The sequence below is a fragment of the Labeo rohita genome, chromosome 24 (assembly GCF_022985175.1).
Source record: "Labeo rohita strain BAU-BD-2019 chromosome 24, IGBB_LRoh.1.0, whole genome shotgun sequence".
NCBI lineage: Eukaryota > Metazoa > Chordata > Actinopteri > Cypriniformes > Cyprinidae > Labeo > Labeo rohita.
In genome coordinates, this window is record NC_066892.1 from 1,300,173 (window position 1) to 1,316,350 (window position 16,178).

General features: G+C 33.9%; 1 protein-coding gene across 2 annotated transcripts in view; it reads right to left on the reverse strand.

Annotated features, from left to right (window-relative positions):
- Positions 1-16,178, reverse strand: part of scn5lab (sodium channel, voltage gated, type V-like, alpha b) — a 187,696-nt gene that overhangs the window by 77,970 nt on the left and 93,548 nt on the right. The window contains exons 13-16 of one of the 2 annotated variants that reach the window (XM_051098619.1): positions 15,722-15,830; positions 10,527-10,765; positions 3,406-3,579; positions 1,416-1,772 (exon numbers count right to left, since the gene is read on the reverse strand). In XM_051098619.1, the coding sequence (XP_050954576.1) occupies positions 1,416-1,772; positions 3,406-3,579; positions 10,527-10,765; positions 15,722-15,830 (879 nt within the window). Of the gene's footprint in view, positions 1-1,415; positions 1,773-3,405; positions 3,580-10,526; positions 10,766-10,888; positions 11,020-15,721; positions 15,831-16,178 lie in introns of those variants that run through there. The other variant, XM_051098620.1, reaches the window with a different exon arrangement.

Below are 16,178 nucleotides of genomic sequence, written 5' to 3' on the forward strand. Positions count from 1 at the left end.
TAAATAAATAAATAAATAAATAAAATCTAAGCCAGATTTATTTTCAGTGCACCAGTAAAAAATTTAATTAAATTAAAAATAATAAATAATAAAATATAAAACTAAATAAACAAAAGAAGATAAATCAAATAAAAAAAAATAAAAATTAGGAAATAAGTTGTCATAAAATGCTAAACCAAATGAGGGAAGTAAAGCAAATATGATGGAGAAATTTTCTAGAAATTTCACAGTTTTTGCACTTGCAGCTCATGTTGATACTCACATTTTCTGTGGGAAAATCTGGAAAAATCAAAAGTTTGGGGGTTTTAATACTGTTATTCATCAAGGATACATTAAACTGATCAAAAATGACATTTATACTGTTACAAAAAAAATTCTATTTTAAATAAATGCTGTTCTTTTTTAACGTATTCATACATGAATCCTAAAATGTAAAATGTAACCCGGTTTACACAAAAATATGAACTGTTTTCACACTGATAGAGTGAGCAGCAAATCAGCATATTAGAATGATTTCTGAAGGATCATGTGACACTGAAGACGGGAGTAATGATGCTGAAAATTCAGCTTTGAGCACAAGAATAAATTACATTTTACAATATATTCACACAGAAAACATCTATTTAAAATTCTAAAAATATATCACATTTTTACAATATTTTTAATCAAATAAATGCAGCCTAAAATGACCAACCCTAAACTACTGAATGCAGGAAACCTGTTCGGAGACAGTCATTATTTATGCAATTCCATTCACTGCCACTAGTGGCGCTAAAATCACACAGTTTAGCTTTAAAACGCATCCGTGATGGAAACACAAACACTACAGGTTCAATCTCACATTTGGGGCTTCACAGGACCTCACAAGTTATTGAGATCAATTACCCACGAGCCACTGAGCCAAACGATTCACCCCAGACGCTCCATGGGCAATTAGTGCACATCAAGACTTTGATTAAAAACCGTCCACTAAATAACAAATGTATCACAGGTCTTTCAAATAAAAGCCTGCATGGTGCAATGACCCATTAATTATGGTGGAATGCATCCAAATCAAAAGAAATGATTTTAATTACTTATCAATATGGGTTTTTCGCATTATTTTAATCAGAGCGGACGAGCTTCAAACAGAGTTCATGATGTAATGAGTTAATCAGAGACGGTGTAAATATGACCCTCAGCAATAATAACGCAGGTTTTAGCAGCGGTGCTTTATGAAACATATCTGACATGAGCGTTGAGAGACATTTCAAAACAACAGCCAATATAAACACGCAATTACAAACCCGCCTAACGTTTCCTAACGCTCATGATCTGCTTGTTTCAGACTAACAGAAAAGGTTCAGCTCACTTTCTGTGAAATTTCAAGGCCGCAGCATGAAGCCAATGGCATTAAAAAAGCCTCCAGCACTCACCACGAGGTTCCCGATGACCATGACCAGCATGAAGACCAGGATGCAGAGCGGCTGTCCGGCCACTTCCATACAGTCCCACATGGTCTCGATCCACTCTCCGCACAAGACCCGGAAAACGATGAGGAACGAGTGGAAGAAGTCCTTCATGTGCCAGCGGGGCAGCGTGCAGTCCTTGGAGATCTTGCAGACGCAGGACTCGTAGTTCTTCCCGAACAGCTGCATGCCGACCACGGCGAAGATGAAGACGATGATGGCCAGAACCAGCGTCAGGTTCCCCAGAGCGCCCACAGAGTTCCCGATGATCTTTATGAGCGTGTTCAGAGTCGGCCACGACTTTGCCAGCTTGAAGACTCTCAGCTGAAGGAGAAGAGAAGAGTTTATTTGAATAAAATTCAATATAGAACACTGATAACGAAGCAATGCATGATAAAAAAATTCTGCAGAGTATATAAATAAAAATATGTATAAATAAATAAAATCAGTAATATACGTATATATCAGATAATGCACTTAGTATTGAAGCACTGAAGATGTAAATAATAAATAAATAAAAGTAATGAAAATGTAAATAAATAAACAAACAAGCTTTTAAAAGAAACTTTAAAGTATTCACAATGTAAATAAATAAATATATAAATTGCAACAAAGACCTAATTTGGCATGCTGAGTTAAAATAAATAAATAAATAAATAAATATGTATGTATCAGATAATGCACTTAGTATTGAACTATTGGAAATGTAAATAAATAAATTGGCAAATAAATAAATAAATAAATAGCCAAAAAAATGGTAATGCAGAGTTTAAAATAAATAAATAAAAAAAGATAATGCACTTAGTATTAAAGAACTAAAGAATGTACATTATAAATAACAGTAATGAAAATGTAAATAAACAAACAAACAAGCTTTTAAAATAGTTTTTAAAATAAATAAATAAATAAGCTTTTAAATAAGTATTCACAATGTAAATAAATAAATATATAAATTGCAACAGACTTAATTTGGTAATGCTGACTTAAAAAATAAATAAATAAAATGAAATAAAATAAATAAATAAATAAATAAATAAACAATATATGTATGTATCAGATAATGTACATAGTATTGAAGTATTGAAAATAAATAAAGAAACAAACAAACAAATAAATAAATAGCAAAAAAAAAAAACTAATTTGGTAATGCTGAGATTAAAATAATCAAACAAACAAATAAATAAATAAAGGTAGTGAAAATGCAAATAAATAAATAAACAGAAAAGCTTTTAAAGAAAATTCTAATTAAATAAATAATTAATATCCGTATGTATCAGATAATGCACTTAGTATTTAAGTACTGGGAATGTAAATAAATAAATAAATAAATAAATAAAGGTAGTGAAAATGTAAATAAATAAACAGACAAGCTTTTTAAAGAAGTATTCTAAATAAATAAACAAACAAATAAATAAATAAATAAAAGCCTTTAAATAGGTAAAACACCCTCAGATGTAGCAGAAAACATCTGGGTCATGTCTGCATTTTCTTCTGCAACTGGCCATTATTGTAAAATCATGAAACAATGTCTTCAATATCATTCATGCATGTTAAAACTGAAAGAACTTAAAAACGGGAAATGTTGTCTCAAAGTTATAAACAAACATTCTTCATGTAACAATCATTCAGAGTTATAAATGTTCTCAAACCGTTACAACAAAAATGTCACTTTTATTTTAAGTTATTTCAGTTGGATGTTCATGTAACATTTTTTAAATGTAACAACTTGTTTTAGAATGTTCACAGAAAATTCAAAAGTAACGTTCCCATCACGTCAGCAAAATGATGCGATGGAATGTTCTTATAATACTTAAAATAAATACTGGATGTTTTGAATATTCAGAAAGCATCTGTTGGATTTCACTCAGCAAATATCATGAAGGGGCTTGTTACAAATGCACTAACAAAAAAGAAAATAACTGGAATAACTTCTGAGTGTGTCCGGAGCGTGTTTTACCAGTCTGAAGGAGCGCAGGACGGACAGACCCTCCACGTTGGACAAACCCAGCTCCATGAGACTCAGACTGACGATCAGACTGTCAAAGATGTTCCAGCCCTGCTGAAAGTAATAATACGGATCCAGAGCGATGATCTTCAGAACCATCTCAGCTGTGAAGATGCCTGTGAACACCTGAGAACAACAGCAGGAGATTAGTCAACATCTTCAAAAACTAAAATTACATTTATACATCTGACAGACACATTTATTCAAAGCCACTCGCACTTAATTTTAATGCAATCTCTGGAAATCATCCTACGGAGCTGCTATTTATAAACACTATGCAAATAAACATGCACATATAAATGTAATATATGCACGTGAATGTCTTTAAATTGAATTCTCTACTTAATTTGTACGTACTGCAGAGTACTATACAATTACTGGCAGCTGAAAGCATCATTAAATTAAGCAAAATATTTAAAAAGGGGCGGGGCATGCGTAGAACTTTATGAATGACAGGCGGTTTGCTCTTTGTTGCCATGGATATGAGGTGCGTGAATGTACGACAGCTGTTTGCTCTGTTTCTTGTATCTGTGAGCCGAGCGTTTGGATGTGACTGCGATACGTGACACGGCAGCAGGAAACGCGCAGGAGGAGTCACTCAAACATCTGAGGGAAACACGTCCTGTGAAGATGAGCAGAGCAGAAGATCAGCTCTGCTTCTGCCTCACATCCCCTAATTACCTCTTTAATCTAACCAATAAACCGAGATCTGGACGAACATCTACGGCCTCTTTGAGGGTGAAGCTCAAGAAAACATGCTCAGGTCACATTTCAGCTCACCAAAATTAAAAAATAGATAGATAGATAGATAGATAGATAGATAGATAGCACTTCATAGAAAATTAAAAGATAATAATAATAATAATAATAATAATAATAATATTCTAAAAGTTTAAAAAGAAATAAAAAATAAACCATAAAAAGCAAAAAAAAAAAAAAAAATAGCAATCATAAAATGTTTACTAAGACATAAAAAAGTAAGAAATAGAAACTGAAGAAAATAATCAAGTTATAAGATGAGATAAGGTTATGCATTAAAATAACCATGTAAATTAATTTGAAAAAATAATAAAGAAAATTAAGCTTTTTTATTAATTAAATTAAATTAATATAATTAATTCTCATTGTTGTCAATGGCGATTCTCATTTGATTCTCCTTACTGTAATATAAATGAGAATTCAAAAATAAATATTACAATTTAAATTAGTCATTTTTCACATTTACGTTTACATTTTATTTAAATTAAATTTCAATAACAAGAATTTATTATTATTATTTATTTTGTAATTTCTTATTTCTGAATTGTGATTCCAAATTGACTCTTTATTATAATAATTAAATGACTTAATGCAATACAATTTAAAAATAAATAAAAAATAAACCATAAAAAGTTTTAAAAAATAATTTAAAAATAGCAATCATAAAATGTTTACTAAGAAATTAAAAAAAACAAAAACAATACAAGTAAGAAGTAGAAACTGAAGAAAATAATAAATTAGTTAAAATGAGATAAGGTTATGCATTAAAATAAATATGTAAATAAATTTGAAAAAATAATAAAGAAAATATATTTTTTAGGGCTAATAAATTTGCCTCGTGACATGTATCTAATTTTTATGTGTGTCTGTGTATATATATATATATATATTTACAATTACAAAAATTTATTAAATATTAAATTCATTAAATTCAAATTTTTTACATTTAATTTTTTACATTATTTAAATTAAATTTAAATTACAAGAAATGTTTTAACAAATTAATTATTTTGTAATTATTATTTCTGAATTGTGATTCCAATTAGACTCTTTATTATAATATTTAAATTACTTAATACGGAATTTAACAGAATTAGGTGCTATAAATTAAATTTGTAATGTTTTTTTTATATTTAAATTTAAATATTTAATATATTTAAAATAAAATATTATATATTAAAATATTTAATTTAAAATTTAAAAATTGTATTTATATTAAACACCACAAAAATACTACTATGATGTAGTACAATAAATACTTATATTTAATTTAAATAATATAAAACAAAAATCTACTGATATATAATCATGCAGACTTCATTTTCTTTATGCAAAATATAATTTCCCACTTCTTTCATCTGATTTTGGGTCAAAATATGAGCTAGACATGTTCTTTCATGAAATTCAACCCTTGAAATGTGATTTGTGATGAGATGTTGGTGATCATAACAGATTCATCAGACACGAGTGCCGCGTCGCCCCGCGCAAACATTAGCGGCTGCGCTCAAATCTCTCACCGATGCTTCAGTAAAGCAGCCCGCGCCTCACCTCTCAAACACACATGAGCCGTTCGCACATTTACATTTCCATCAAGCAATTAACTCTGCACACAGCTCGTTATCCCTGAGAGTCGCCCACTGATCGGCGTGAAGCGCGGAGGTGCTGGAGAACGGCCTGCTGGGATTGCGTAAGAGGGCATTTCTGAAGCCTGTGGGCAAAGGAGCCGAATGTGACACGAGAAACACCAGAGGACAGAGTGACGGACACATCGACGGCGAGACGCTTTCAAATGACATCATCACTTTTGAAACCAAACGCCTCCGGCTGATCTTACTGCATGAAATCAAACAACCATTTTTATTCCTCCAAAGGAATTTCAAGACATTTATGAGACGTTTGAATGAAAATCTCTCCATAAATACTGCTGAGCTCTGAGTGAGAAACCTCTGAGCAACCGCGTTTCCCCCAGGTCTCGAATGTCTCTCCACCCGTCAGTGTGAGTTTTTCCATCTAACACAGATTACAAACAACATGTGACCTCTGACTCTGAGCCGCTGTGACCGCAGGCCCGAGACACGCTAACACACGCTAACACACGCTAACACACACACGCGTGACTCACGGGTCTGTCTGTCTGCACGTCTCCCTTTCAAACGTGCAACAATTCACAGCAACAGCACTACAGGACATGAAGCATGATAATTCACATCTCACGTCTCTGCAACCTAAAGGAAAGCTTTAAAAAAAAATATATATATATAATTTTTTTTATTATATATATATATATATATATATATATATATATAATTTTTTTTTTTTTTTTTTTTTGCATGATGTAAATGTATGTCAAAATATTATTTTTCTTCAGATTTTTTAAAAAACATTTTTCAGGTTTTCTAGAAAAACATAATCCTCTTTGAAGGTGACTAAAACATGTTTAACAAAAACATATCCAGGTCACATTTCACATGACAAAAAAATGTAAGTAAAATAAAAATCAATTGAAATATTTAGATAGATAATCAAAAATAAATAAATAAACAAATAAATAAAACAAATAGATAAATGCTTTAAAAAAAAAAGTAAAATTAGTTAAAAATAAAATACAATTAATATAATAAATTAATTGATAATATAAAATCATTTTAAAATATTTATTTATTTATTTATTTTTAATTGATAATATAAATCTTTTAAAAATATTTATTTTATTTTATTTTATTTTATCATTAGACTTAGGATAAAATATGAGCCAGACATGTTTTTGACACAGCTGTACAGAGATTCACACTTAAGCAAGGCTGGACAAACATTTCCAAAAAAAAAAAAAAAAAAAAAAAAAACAATTTAAAATTTAATTCATTTCAAAATATTTTATAATTGTTCTACCTAATTTTATTCAAATAAAATAAAAAGATAAATTAAATAATAATTAATAATTGATAATATCAATAATTAGATAAAATAAAATAAATAAAATTACATAAAATATATTAAAAATTAATAATAAATTAATTGATAATATAAAAGAATTTTAAAATGTTAAAGAGATTTACACTTTAGCAAGGCTGGACAAACATTTCCAAAACAGTTGCAATAAGAAAATCTTTTTATATAAGACTGCAAACTATAATATATACTGTGTATTAAATACCAAAATATGCTATTCTTTAAACTTTTAGGACAGATTGTGAGCCAAACAATTAAATAAAAATAAAATAAATTTTCATTTTTGTCCTAATTTTATTAAAATAAAATAAAAAGCTAAATTAAATTAAATAACATTAATAATTAGAATAAAGAAATTGACAGAAAATATAAATAAAATAAATAATAAATTAATTGATAATAAAAATCCTTGTAAAATATTTAATCTATTTTTTATTTTATTTAATATGAGAAAAATATGAGCTGGACATGTTCTTGACAGCTTTAAAGAGATTCACACTTTAGCAAGGCTGGGCAAACATTTTCAAAATAGTTGCAATAAGAAAATCTTTTCATAATAGGTTGAAAACTATAATATATAGTGTGATATATACTGTGTATTATATACCAAAATATGCTGCTCAAAATATGAGCCCAACATAATTCTTAGTGAGATTGACCCTTCAGCGTGGCTGGACAAACATCATCTAACACAGGAGCAGCGCTGTGAGGCGTCTGTCAGAGGTGTTGTTGTCTGTAACGAACACACACCGAGCTGCTCCGCTCCTCACTTTAATCTACAGATGACAGAGTCGATAATGCCGTCAGTCATGCACAAACTAACCGACGTGACCGTCTCCGTCACCCAACCTGTTCCTGTGAGCTGCCGCCGAGATCTCGACACTCGTCCAGCTCAGCGCTTCACCTGTTCGCACGGCGTCAGTCATGTGAAGAGACCCGTATTGATCCGAGCGTCCTCATATGACTCCCGTCTACTGTATCTACATCCTCAACATTCAAAACCATGCTGCTATCACTCTTTCAGCAGCACACAGGTTTGATTCACAGCCGAATGCAACCAGATTACACTGCGCTGGCTGCTGTTTTCCACAATGCAATGTGCAAACTCTGACCTTCCATAACCGGTATAACAAATAAAGGTAATATAAGCATCAGCTTCTTGACTTCTTATTCAAGCCGACATTTTTATACAAGAACAGTTTTGGCCAATATTTGCGTGCTTTTGTTTACAGTAACTGTGGAGATTGATATTATTTATTTCATATAATTATACAGAGAGTGTACACAGTCAGTAAACCCCGCCCTCCAATGATACGTCAGCCAATCCGACGCCAGCAAGCCTGAACGTGTACAATGATTGACAGGCATCTAGTGTTTCTGATTGGTTCTCTGTTTAAAGCCTGCCATGTAGTCAGAGACACAGATTTATTTCTCAGGAATCATTTCACTGATCAGGTCTGTCAGGAATATTGTGTATACAGTTCTGTATTTAATATAAAAATTCAATAATTGATAAATGAATCATAAAATGTACAAATATATAACTATGCATACATTAGCATTTGGGGTCAGTCATTTTATTTATTTATTTATTTCATTAAATTAAAGTTCAGAAAGTATGCATTAAATTGATCAAAAGTAACAGCAGAGACATTTATAATGTCACAAAATGTTTTTATTTTAAATAAATGCTGATTTTTTCAAATTTCTATTCATCTGTGAATCCTAAAAAAATAAAATATATCACAGTTTCCACTAAAATATTTTGCAGCACAACTGTTTTTAACACTGATAATAATCATAAATGTTTCTTGAGCAGTAAATTAGCATGTTAGAATGATTTCTGATGGATCGTTTGGCACTGAAGACTGGAGTAATGATGCTGAAAATTCAGCTTTGATCATAGAAATTACATTTACATTTTACATTTACAATTACATTTTAGCAGATATTCATATAGAACACAGTTATTTGAAATCATAAATATATTTCCTTTTTTTACAGTATTTTTGATTAAATAAATGCAGCTTTGGTGAGCAAAAAAGACTTCTTTCAGAAAAGTTGATGCCTGTTTAAGTGCTAGTATCACTGAGATACTATTATAGTTTTTTTTTTTATATTTTGAAATAATTTCCTATTTTCATTTTCATTTTAGTTAAATATTTTTTTTTTATATTACTTTTTTGGTGTTTTTTAAATACCTATATATCTGGCACATTTACAGCGATGATTATTAAAGTGAACTGCCCCTGTTTTGCATTTAATATTTCCTATTTTCATTTTAATTTTAGTTAATTTTTTTTTTATTATTATTTTTTTGTTTTTTGCACATTGATAATAATCAGAAATGTTTCTTCAGCAGAAATCAGCACATTAGAATGATTTCTGAAGGATTATGTGACACTGAAGATGAGTAATGATGCTGAAAATTCAGATTTGATCAGAGAAATTAATTACATTTTAACAAATATTCACATAGAAGACAGTTATTTGAAATCATAAAAATATTCGACCATTTTTACTGCATTTTAAATCAAATAAATGCAGTTTTGGTGAGCAAAAAAAGACTTATTTCAAAAAGGTTTATGCCTATTAAAATGCTATTTTAGTATCACTGAGATACTATTATAGTTTTCTTTTAATATTTTATTTTACATTTAATTTTTTTTTCATTTTTATTAGTTTTTGGTGTTTTTTTAAATACCTATATTTCTGGCACATTTACAGCCATGTTATTTAAGTGCATTACGCCTGTTTCACATTTAATATTTCCTATTTTCGTTTTCATTTTAGTTAAATATTTAGTCAATTTTTAATTTTTATTACTTTTTGGTATTTTTAAAATACCTATATTTCTGGCACATTGCTAATAATCAGAAATGTTTCTTCAGCAGTAAATCAGCATATTAGAATGATTTCTGACGGATCGTGTGACACTGAAGACTGGAGAAATGATGCTGAAAATTCAGCTTTGATCACAGAAATTAATTATGTTTTAACAAATATTCACATAGAAGACAGTTATTTGTAATCAGAAAAATATTTGACTATTTTTACTGAATTTTTAATCAAATAAATGCAGCTTTGGTGAGCAAAAAAGACTTTTCAAACACTTAAAACATTTTTTAAAAATCTTACTGACCTTAAACTTCTAAACTGGAAGTGAACATTTTAACTGAGGTATCAAAGCATGATTTTTTTTAAATATAATATAATATAATATAAATATTTTTAAACCCTAAAATACATATATTTCAATATATCAGTATCAATAGATACAACAAAATGCATTAAAGTCAGTATATGCCAACATACTTATATTGAAGCATCTTTAGTGACAGAAAAAAGTGAAAAGTCATGCTCACCAGGTTTCCCACAGACAGCATACGGTTGAACTCGTCTGTCATGGGATAGTGCTCCAGAGCCATGAAGAGCGTGTTGAGAACGATGCAGATAGTGATGGCCAGATCCAGGAACGGATCATTCACCATGAACTTCACCCATTCCTTCAACTTCAGCCAGCCGGGGCAACACATCCACACCAGGTACTTGTGTGCAAATGCGTACCAGCACGGGTGACACTTCTGCTGCGCCTCCTCCAGCTCTGTCAGCATAAAAACAACCAGCGGTGAAAAAAAATCACCCATGCATTCTTAAAAACAAAGCTTTGTTGGGTTCCTTTTCGTCACAAGAACCACATCTGGTTGCGTAGGGTTCTTGAACTGACCGTAAATGTTTCTTTAAGTTCATGATGTTTCATTATAAACCCTTCAGACCACCCTGTTGAGTTCTATTGGTGTTTATTGGTTCTTTAAAACACCACAAATGCAAACATCAGACTAGTTAAAGATTCAGCCATTTGACTAACAACAACCATTTTGTACACAGTCTGTAAACCCCGCCCTCAAGAACTATGGCAGCCAATCCGATGCCAGCAAGCCTGAAAGTACACAATGACTGACAGGCATCTAGTGTTTCTGATTGGTTGTCTGTGTAGTTCTGTTTGAAGACTGTAATGTAGCCAAACACACAGGTTTATTTCTTAGGACTCATTTCATTGATGTCTGTCAGGTAGGAGGAATTTTATTCATAATATTGAAGCCGAAGTGTTAATTTACTGTAATGTAGGGATGGAGTGTTTACCTGTCTGGATGAATACATTCAGTCAAAACATTTACATAAACCATTAGAGGCCTCATGATTCAGTGATTTAACAGTCTGTTTAGTTATACATAAAATGTGTTTTTGCCAAAGCTATACAAATGTTTCCATGCATTTGCATTCAATGACTACCGGATTTAGACAAAAGCGTAATTTACAGCTCAGCATTGAAATTCTTGGCTTGTTGCGAACACCACATGAATAGGTCACGATGAAAGGTTAGCATGTTGTTTTTCTACCCAACCGAGGTTGAATCACACTTGACAAGCGAGGATGCGTGTTTAGGAGGAACCTGTAAGCGTTCTAATGAGAAATGAGACAGAGACGGACATCTTGTGGCTCTAGATTTGGCTCTGCGGCAGTAATGTGCTACTAACTCCTGCGATGAGCCGCTGCGGTGGTGTGATGGACCACAGCGGGTGCAGTCGACCTGTCAGCCTTTATTTCATCCTCCACAAGAGAAACTGACCAACAAACAGAGCTTCACTTAACACCGCGTTCACCTTAACACAGCAGGAACTGAACTACATATGACGTGCGACGTTGCTTGTTTATATGCTTTTTTTAGTTATTACATTATAAAATAAAAAGTCAATAAATTTAATTACTGTTAAAAATATATTCATTTATATATTTATTTATTTATGCATGCATGCATTATGTTACTTCAGTCACTATAATGTTGCATGCTTATAGTCTTTTTTCTTTTTACTTGTGCATTGTTTCTAGGGGGTTGCACTTGTTTTTGGATTGTTGCTAGGATGTCTGGGTTGTTTCTATGGGGTTGCTAAGGTATTTACATTGTATCTAGAGGGTTGCTAGGGTGTCTGAGTTGTTTCTGGGGGTTTCTAGGGGGGGGGATGTATTGTTTCTGATGGGTTGTTTGGGTGTCTGAATTGTTTCTATGGGGTTGCTAGGCTGTTTGTGCTGTTTCCTGGGGGTTGCTAGGGTGTCTGTGTTATTATTAAGGGGGTTTAAGGTGTATGCATAGTTTCTAGGGAGTCTGGATTGTATCTAGGGGGTTTCTAGGGGGCAGTGTTGTTTTTAGGGGATTGCTCAGATGTCAGGATTGTTACTAGGGGGTTGCTAGGGTGGCTGGGTTGTTTCTAGGATGTTGCTAGAGTATCTGTGTTGGTTCTAGAGGGGGTCTGAGTAGCTTTGAGGACACTGCTAGTGTTGATTTGCAGTTGCTAAGGCTTTCTGGGTGTTCTTAAGAGTTGCCTTGCGATTGCTTGCGTGTTTGGATTATTTCTATTTATTTATTTGTGCATGCATTATGTTACTTCAGTCACTATAATGTTGCACGCTTATAGTCTAGATAGTACACTGAATTGTGTTTTACTACAATGTGTTTTTTTTTTTTTTTAACTGTCTGCATTGTTTCTATGGGGTTGCTAGGGTGGTTGCGTTGTTTCTTGCGTTGTTTCTTGGGGGTTGCTAGGGTGCTAGGGGGTTTCCAGAGGGCCAGTGTTGTTTTTAGGGGATTGCTCAGGTGTAAGGATTATTTTTAAGGGGTTGCTAGGGTGTCTGAATTTTTTAGGGTGTTGCTAGGGTATCTGCATTGGTTCTAGAGGGCTGCTAGGGTATCTGAATAGTTTTGAAGCCACTGTCACTGCAGTTGCTAAGGCTTTCTAGGTGTTCTCAAGACTTGCCTTGTGGTTGTTAGATTGTTTAGGTGTTTGGATTGTTTCTAGGGAGTTGCAAAGGTGTCTGGGTTGTATCAAGGGGGCAAGTGTTGTTTCTAGGGGATTACTTGGATGTCAAGATTGTTTCTAGGGGGTTGCTAGGGTATCTGTGTTGGTTCTAGAGGGTTGCTAGGGTGTCTGAGTAGTTGTGAGGACACTGCTAATGTTGATTTGCAGCTGCTAAGGCTTTCTGGGTGTTCTCAAGTGTTGCCATGTGGTTTCTAGGTTGCCTGGGTATCTGGATTATTTCTAGGGGGTTGCTTAGGTGTCTGGGCTGTTTCAAGGGTGTTGCTAGGGTATCTGCGTTGGTTCTAGAGGGTTGCTAGGGTGTCAAAATAGTTGTGAGGACACTGCTAGTGTTGACTTACAGTTGCTAAGGCTTTCTGGGTGTTCTCAAGAGTTGCTGTGTGGTTTCTATGTTGCTTGGGTATCTGCATTGTTTCTAGGGGGTTGCTAGGATGTCAGGGTTGTTTCTAGGGGACCTTTGCTGTGTCTAGGCGATTGCTTGGGTGTCATGATTGTTTCTAGGGGGTTGATAGGGTATCTGCATTGGTTCTAAAGGGTTGCTGGGATGTCTGCATTGTTTCTAGGGGGTTGCTAAGGTGTCTGGGTTGTTTCAAGGGGGTTGCTGGGGTATCTGCATTGGTTGTAGAGGGTTGATAGGATGTCTGAGTAGTTGTGAGGACACTGCTAGTGTTGATTTGCAGTCGCTTAGACTTTCTGGGTGTTCTCAAGAGTTGCTGTGTGGTTTCTAGGTTGCTTGGGCATCATAATTGTTTCTAGGGGGTTGATAGGGTATCCGCATTGGTTCTAGAAGGTTGCTAGGATGTCTGGGTTGTCTGAGTAGTGTTGATTTGCAGTTGCTAAAGCTTTCTGGCTGTTTTCTAAAGAGTTGCCTTGTGCCTAGGTTGCTTGTGTCTGAATTGTTTCTAGGGGGCATGTGTTGTTTCTAAGTGTCAGGATTGTTTCTAGGGGGTTGCATAGGTATCTGGGCAGTTGCTAGGTGGTTGTTACTAAGTAACAGGCTTACAGAGACTTCATCACACTGTTCACTTGTACTGTGGATGCCGTTTGTGTTTTATCTTTAGCTGCTCATTATTACCCATCTTAGGTTAAAACTGTAGTACTGTTATTTAATCTTTATTCATCTATAAAATCATTAATGCACTCTCTTTCTCCTTCAGCTTGCTCCCTTTATCAGGGGTTGCCACAGCGGAGTGATCCTCACAGCCGATTTGGCATGTTTTACAAAATCATTAATTTATTAATGTAATAAAATAGTGTACTTCTGTCATAGCACATGGGAATTTCCCTGTGGGAATGATTCAAACTGTGCACAGTGCAAAATTCAGGCCCTGAAGTAAAACCATGATGGAAACTGTGAGTACCATGGTAAATTTCTGTAAAAGGTACGTCTGAGTATTTTTGCAATACGGCTGTTCCAGCGTCAGCATATTTATATACAAATAAATCAGTAAGCGGTAGCTGGCAATCTATCATACACGTATGTAAGCATCATCTGACATAACGTGCTCATTACAGTAAATTTGGCCTGCTGCTGTCCTGCCGTGTCAGCTTTCACATGCGTGATAATGAGGATTGGCATTTTCTTATGCTAGCAGATCTAAACTCAGACCCTGTGAGCTCAGGCCGTCTTCTGTTAGCAACTTTTGTGCTGACCAATCAAGAGTCCAGAAAAGACTCAAGAATATGGGCCATTTTTGTTCACAGGTGACATTTTATGTCCTCCAATGAGAAAAGCACACCAACCATATGACAGAAAACAGTCTTCGATTTGATTTTGATGAAGAATTCTGATGCTTGTACTTAAACAGTTCATGTTTCCTCCATGTTACTTCACTATAAGTACAATAATGATGATTATATTAACGAAATAAAATTACATTAGCATCCATGCCAGTGGGTAATAACATTTTGTTTATTATAAGGACATTCTGTTGTTTTGTCATTTACTGCTTTAAATGCTCACGTTCTTTTGGGTAATTTCTGATTGGCTGTCAATGTTTTTGTTATACCCTTTGGCATACAATAGCATTCTGTATATTATAAGTGTGTCATCTGCCACTTTAAATACTCAATTTCTGACTCTGATTGGAATGATATTGTACCTCCGCGTTGTTATTACAGTAATTGTGTGGATTTTTCTATTGTTGAGTGATTTTTAAAAGTACAGTTACCTATAGTTATCGTCCATGATCATTTCCCGGCTGGAACATCGCAAGCGATGAAAATGAATTCATCACTTGACTTATTTATACACAAACTTCTACAGGCGGTCTACTTATTCGTTTCCTAAAACACTTTGTCCCGATGGGCATAGCAGATTTGAAACTGCGAGGACATTCTGTTACGCTATTATTTATTCGCTAAAACGCTCAGGGAAGAGTCTGGTTCTTGTGCTGCCCAGGTGATGTCACAGTCTGGCTGTGTCATGATGAAGCAGCAGTGGGGAGGGTTACACCTTTTCTCTGAATAACAACAGCGAGCGGCGTCTCGGGGGACAATATTAACCGCGAGCAGATGGAGACACTTCTCCTGTCCTCGCACGCACCTTGCAGGAAAAGATTTCATGTGGATTTTATGTGCATATGGAGTTGTTTCAGGGTTAATATCTCGTCGTTTGTCCGTGTGTGATTGTGCTTGGTTTGTTTCTGTTGTGTTGTGTTCTGTTTCTGCCAGGTGCTGTGTCTTACCTTCCATGGCGTCAGTGATGTAGCTGGTGGCGCTCAGGGCCCGGTCTCGGCCCTCCTGGGGCAGCTGGGGCAGCAGCATACTGCTCAGCTCATTGGTGGAGTTGTGTCCCTGAAAAACCAACAACAGCAATCACTTAAATGGCTTCATAAGGAAATAAACAAGAGCAGATTTATTGCACTAACTGTTCTCCCTTTTACTTCAACTCACTGTGTGGTGTTTTTCATACAATACAATGCCATCCATCATAACAAAGCTTTAGAATGCAAAAAATAAAAAATACCAAGATTGGTTTATGGTTGCTACGGTGACCAGGCGGTTGCTACGGTGTTGCTACACAGGTGCTAAGTATCATTTTAAGCACATTATGGTTGCTACAAAATTGCTGGTGATTGCAGTGGGATTTCTAGTGTTACTGTACAGTTGCTACCTGTTCTGAATGATTTTTAAGCACATAGG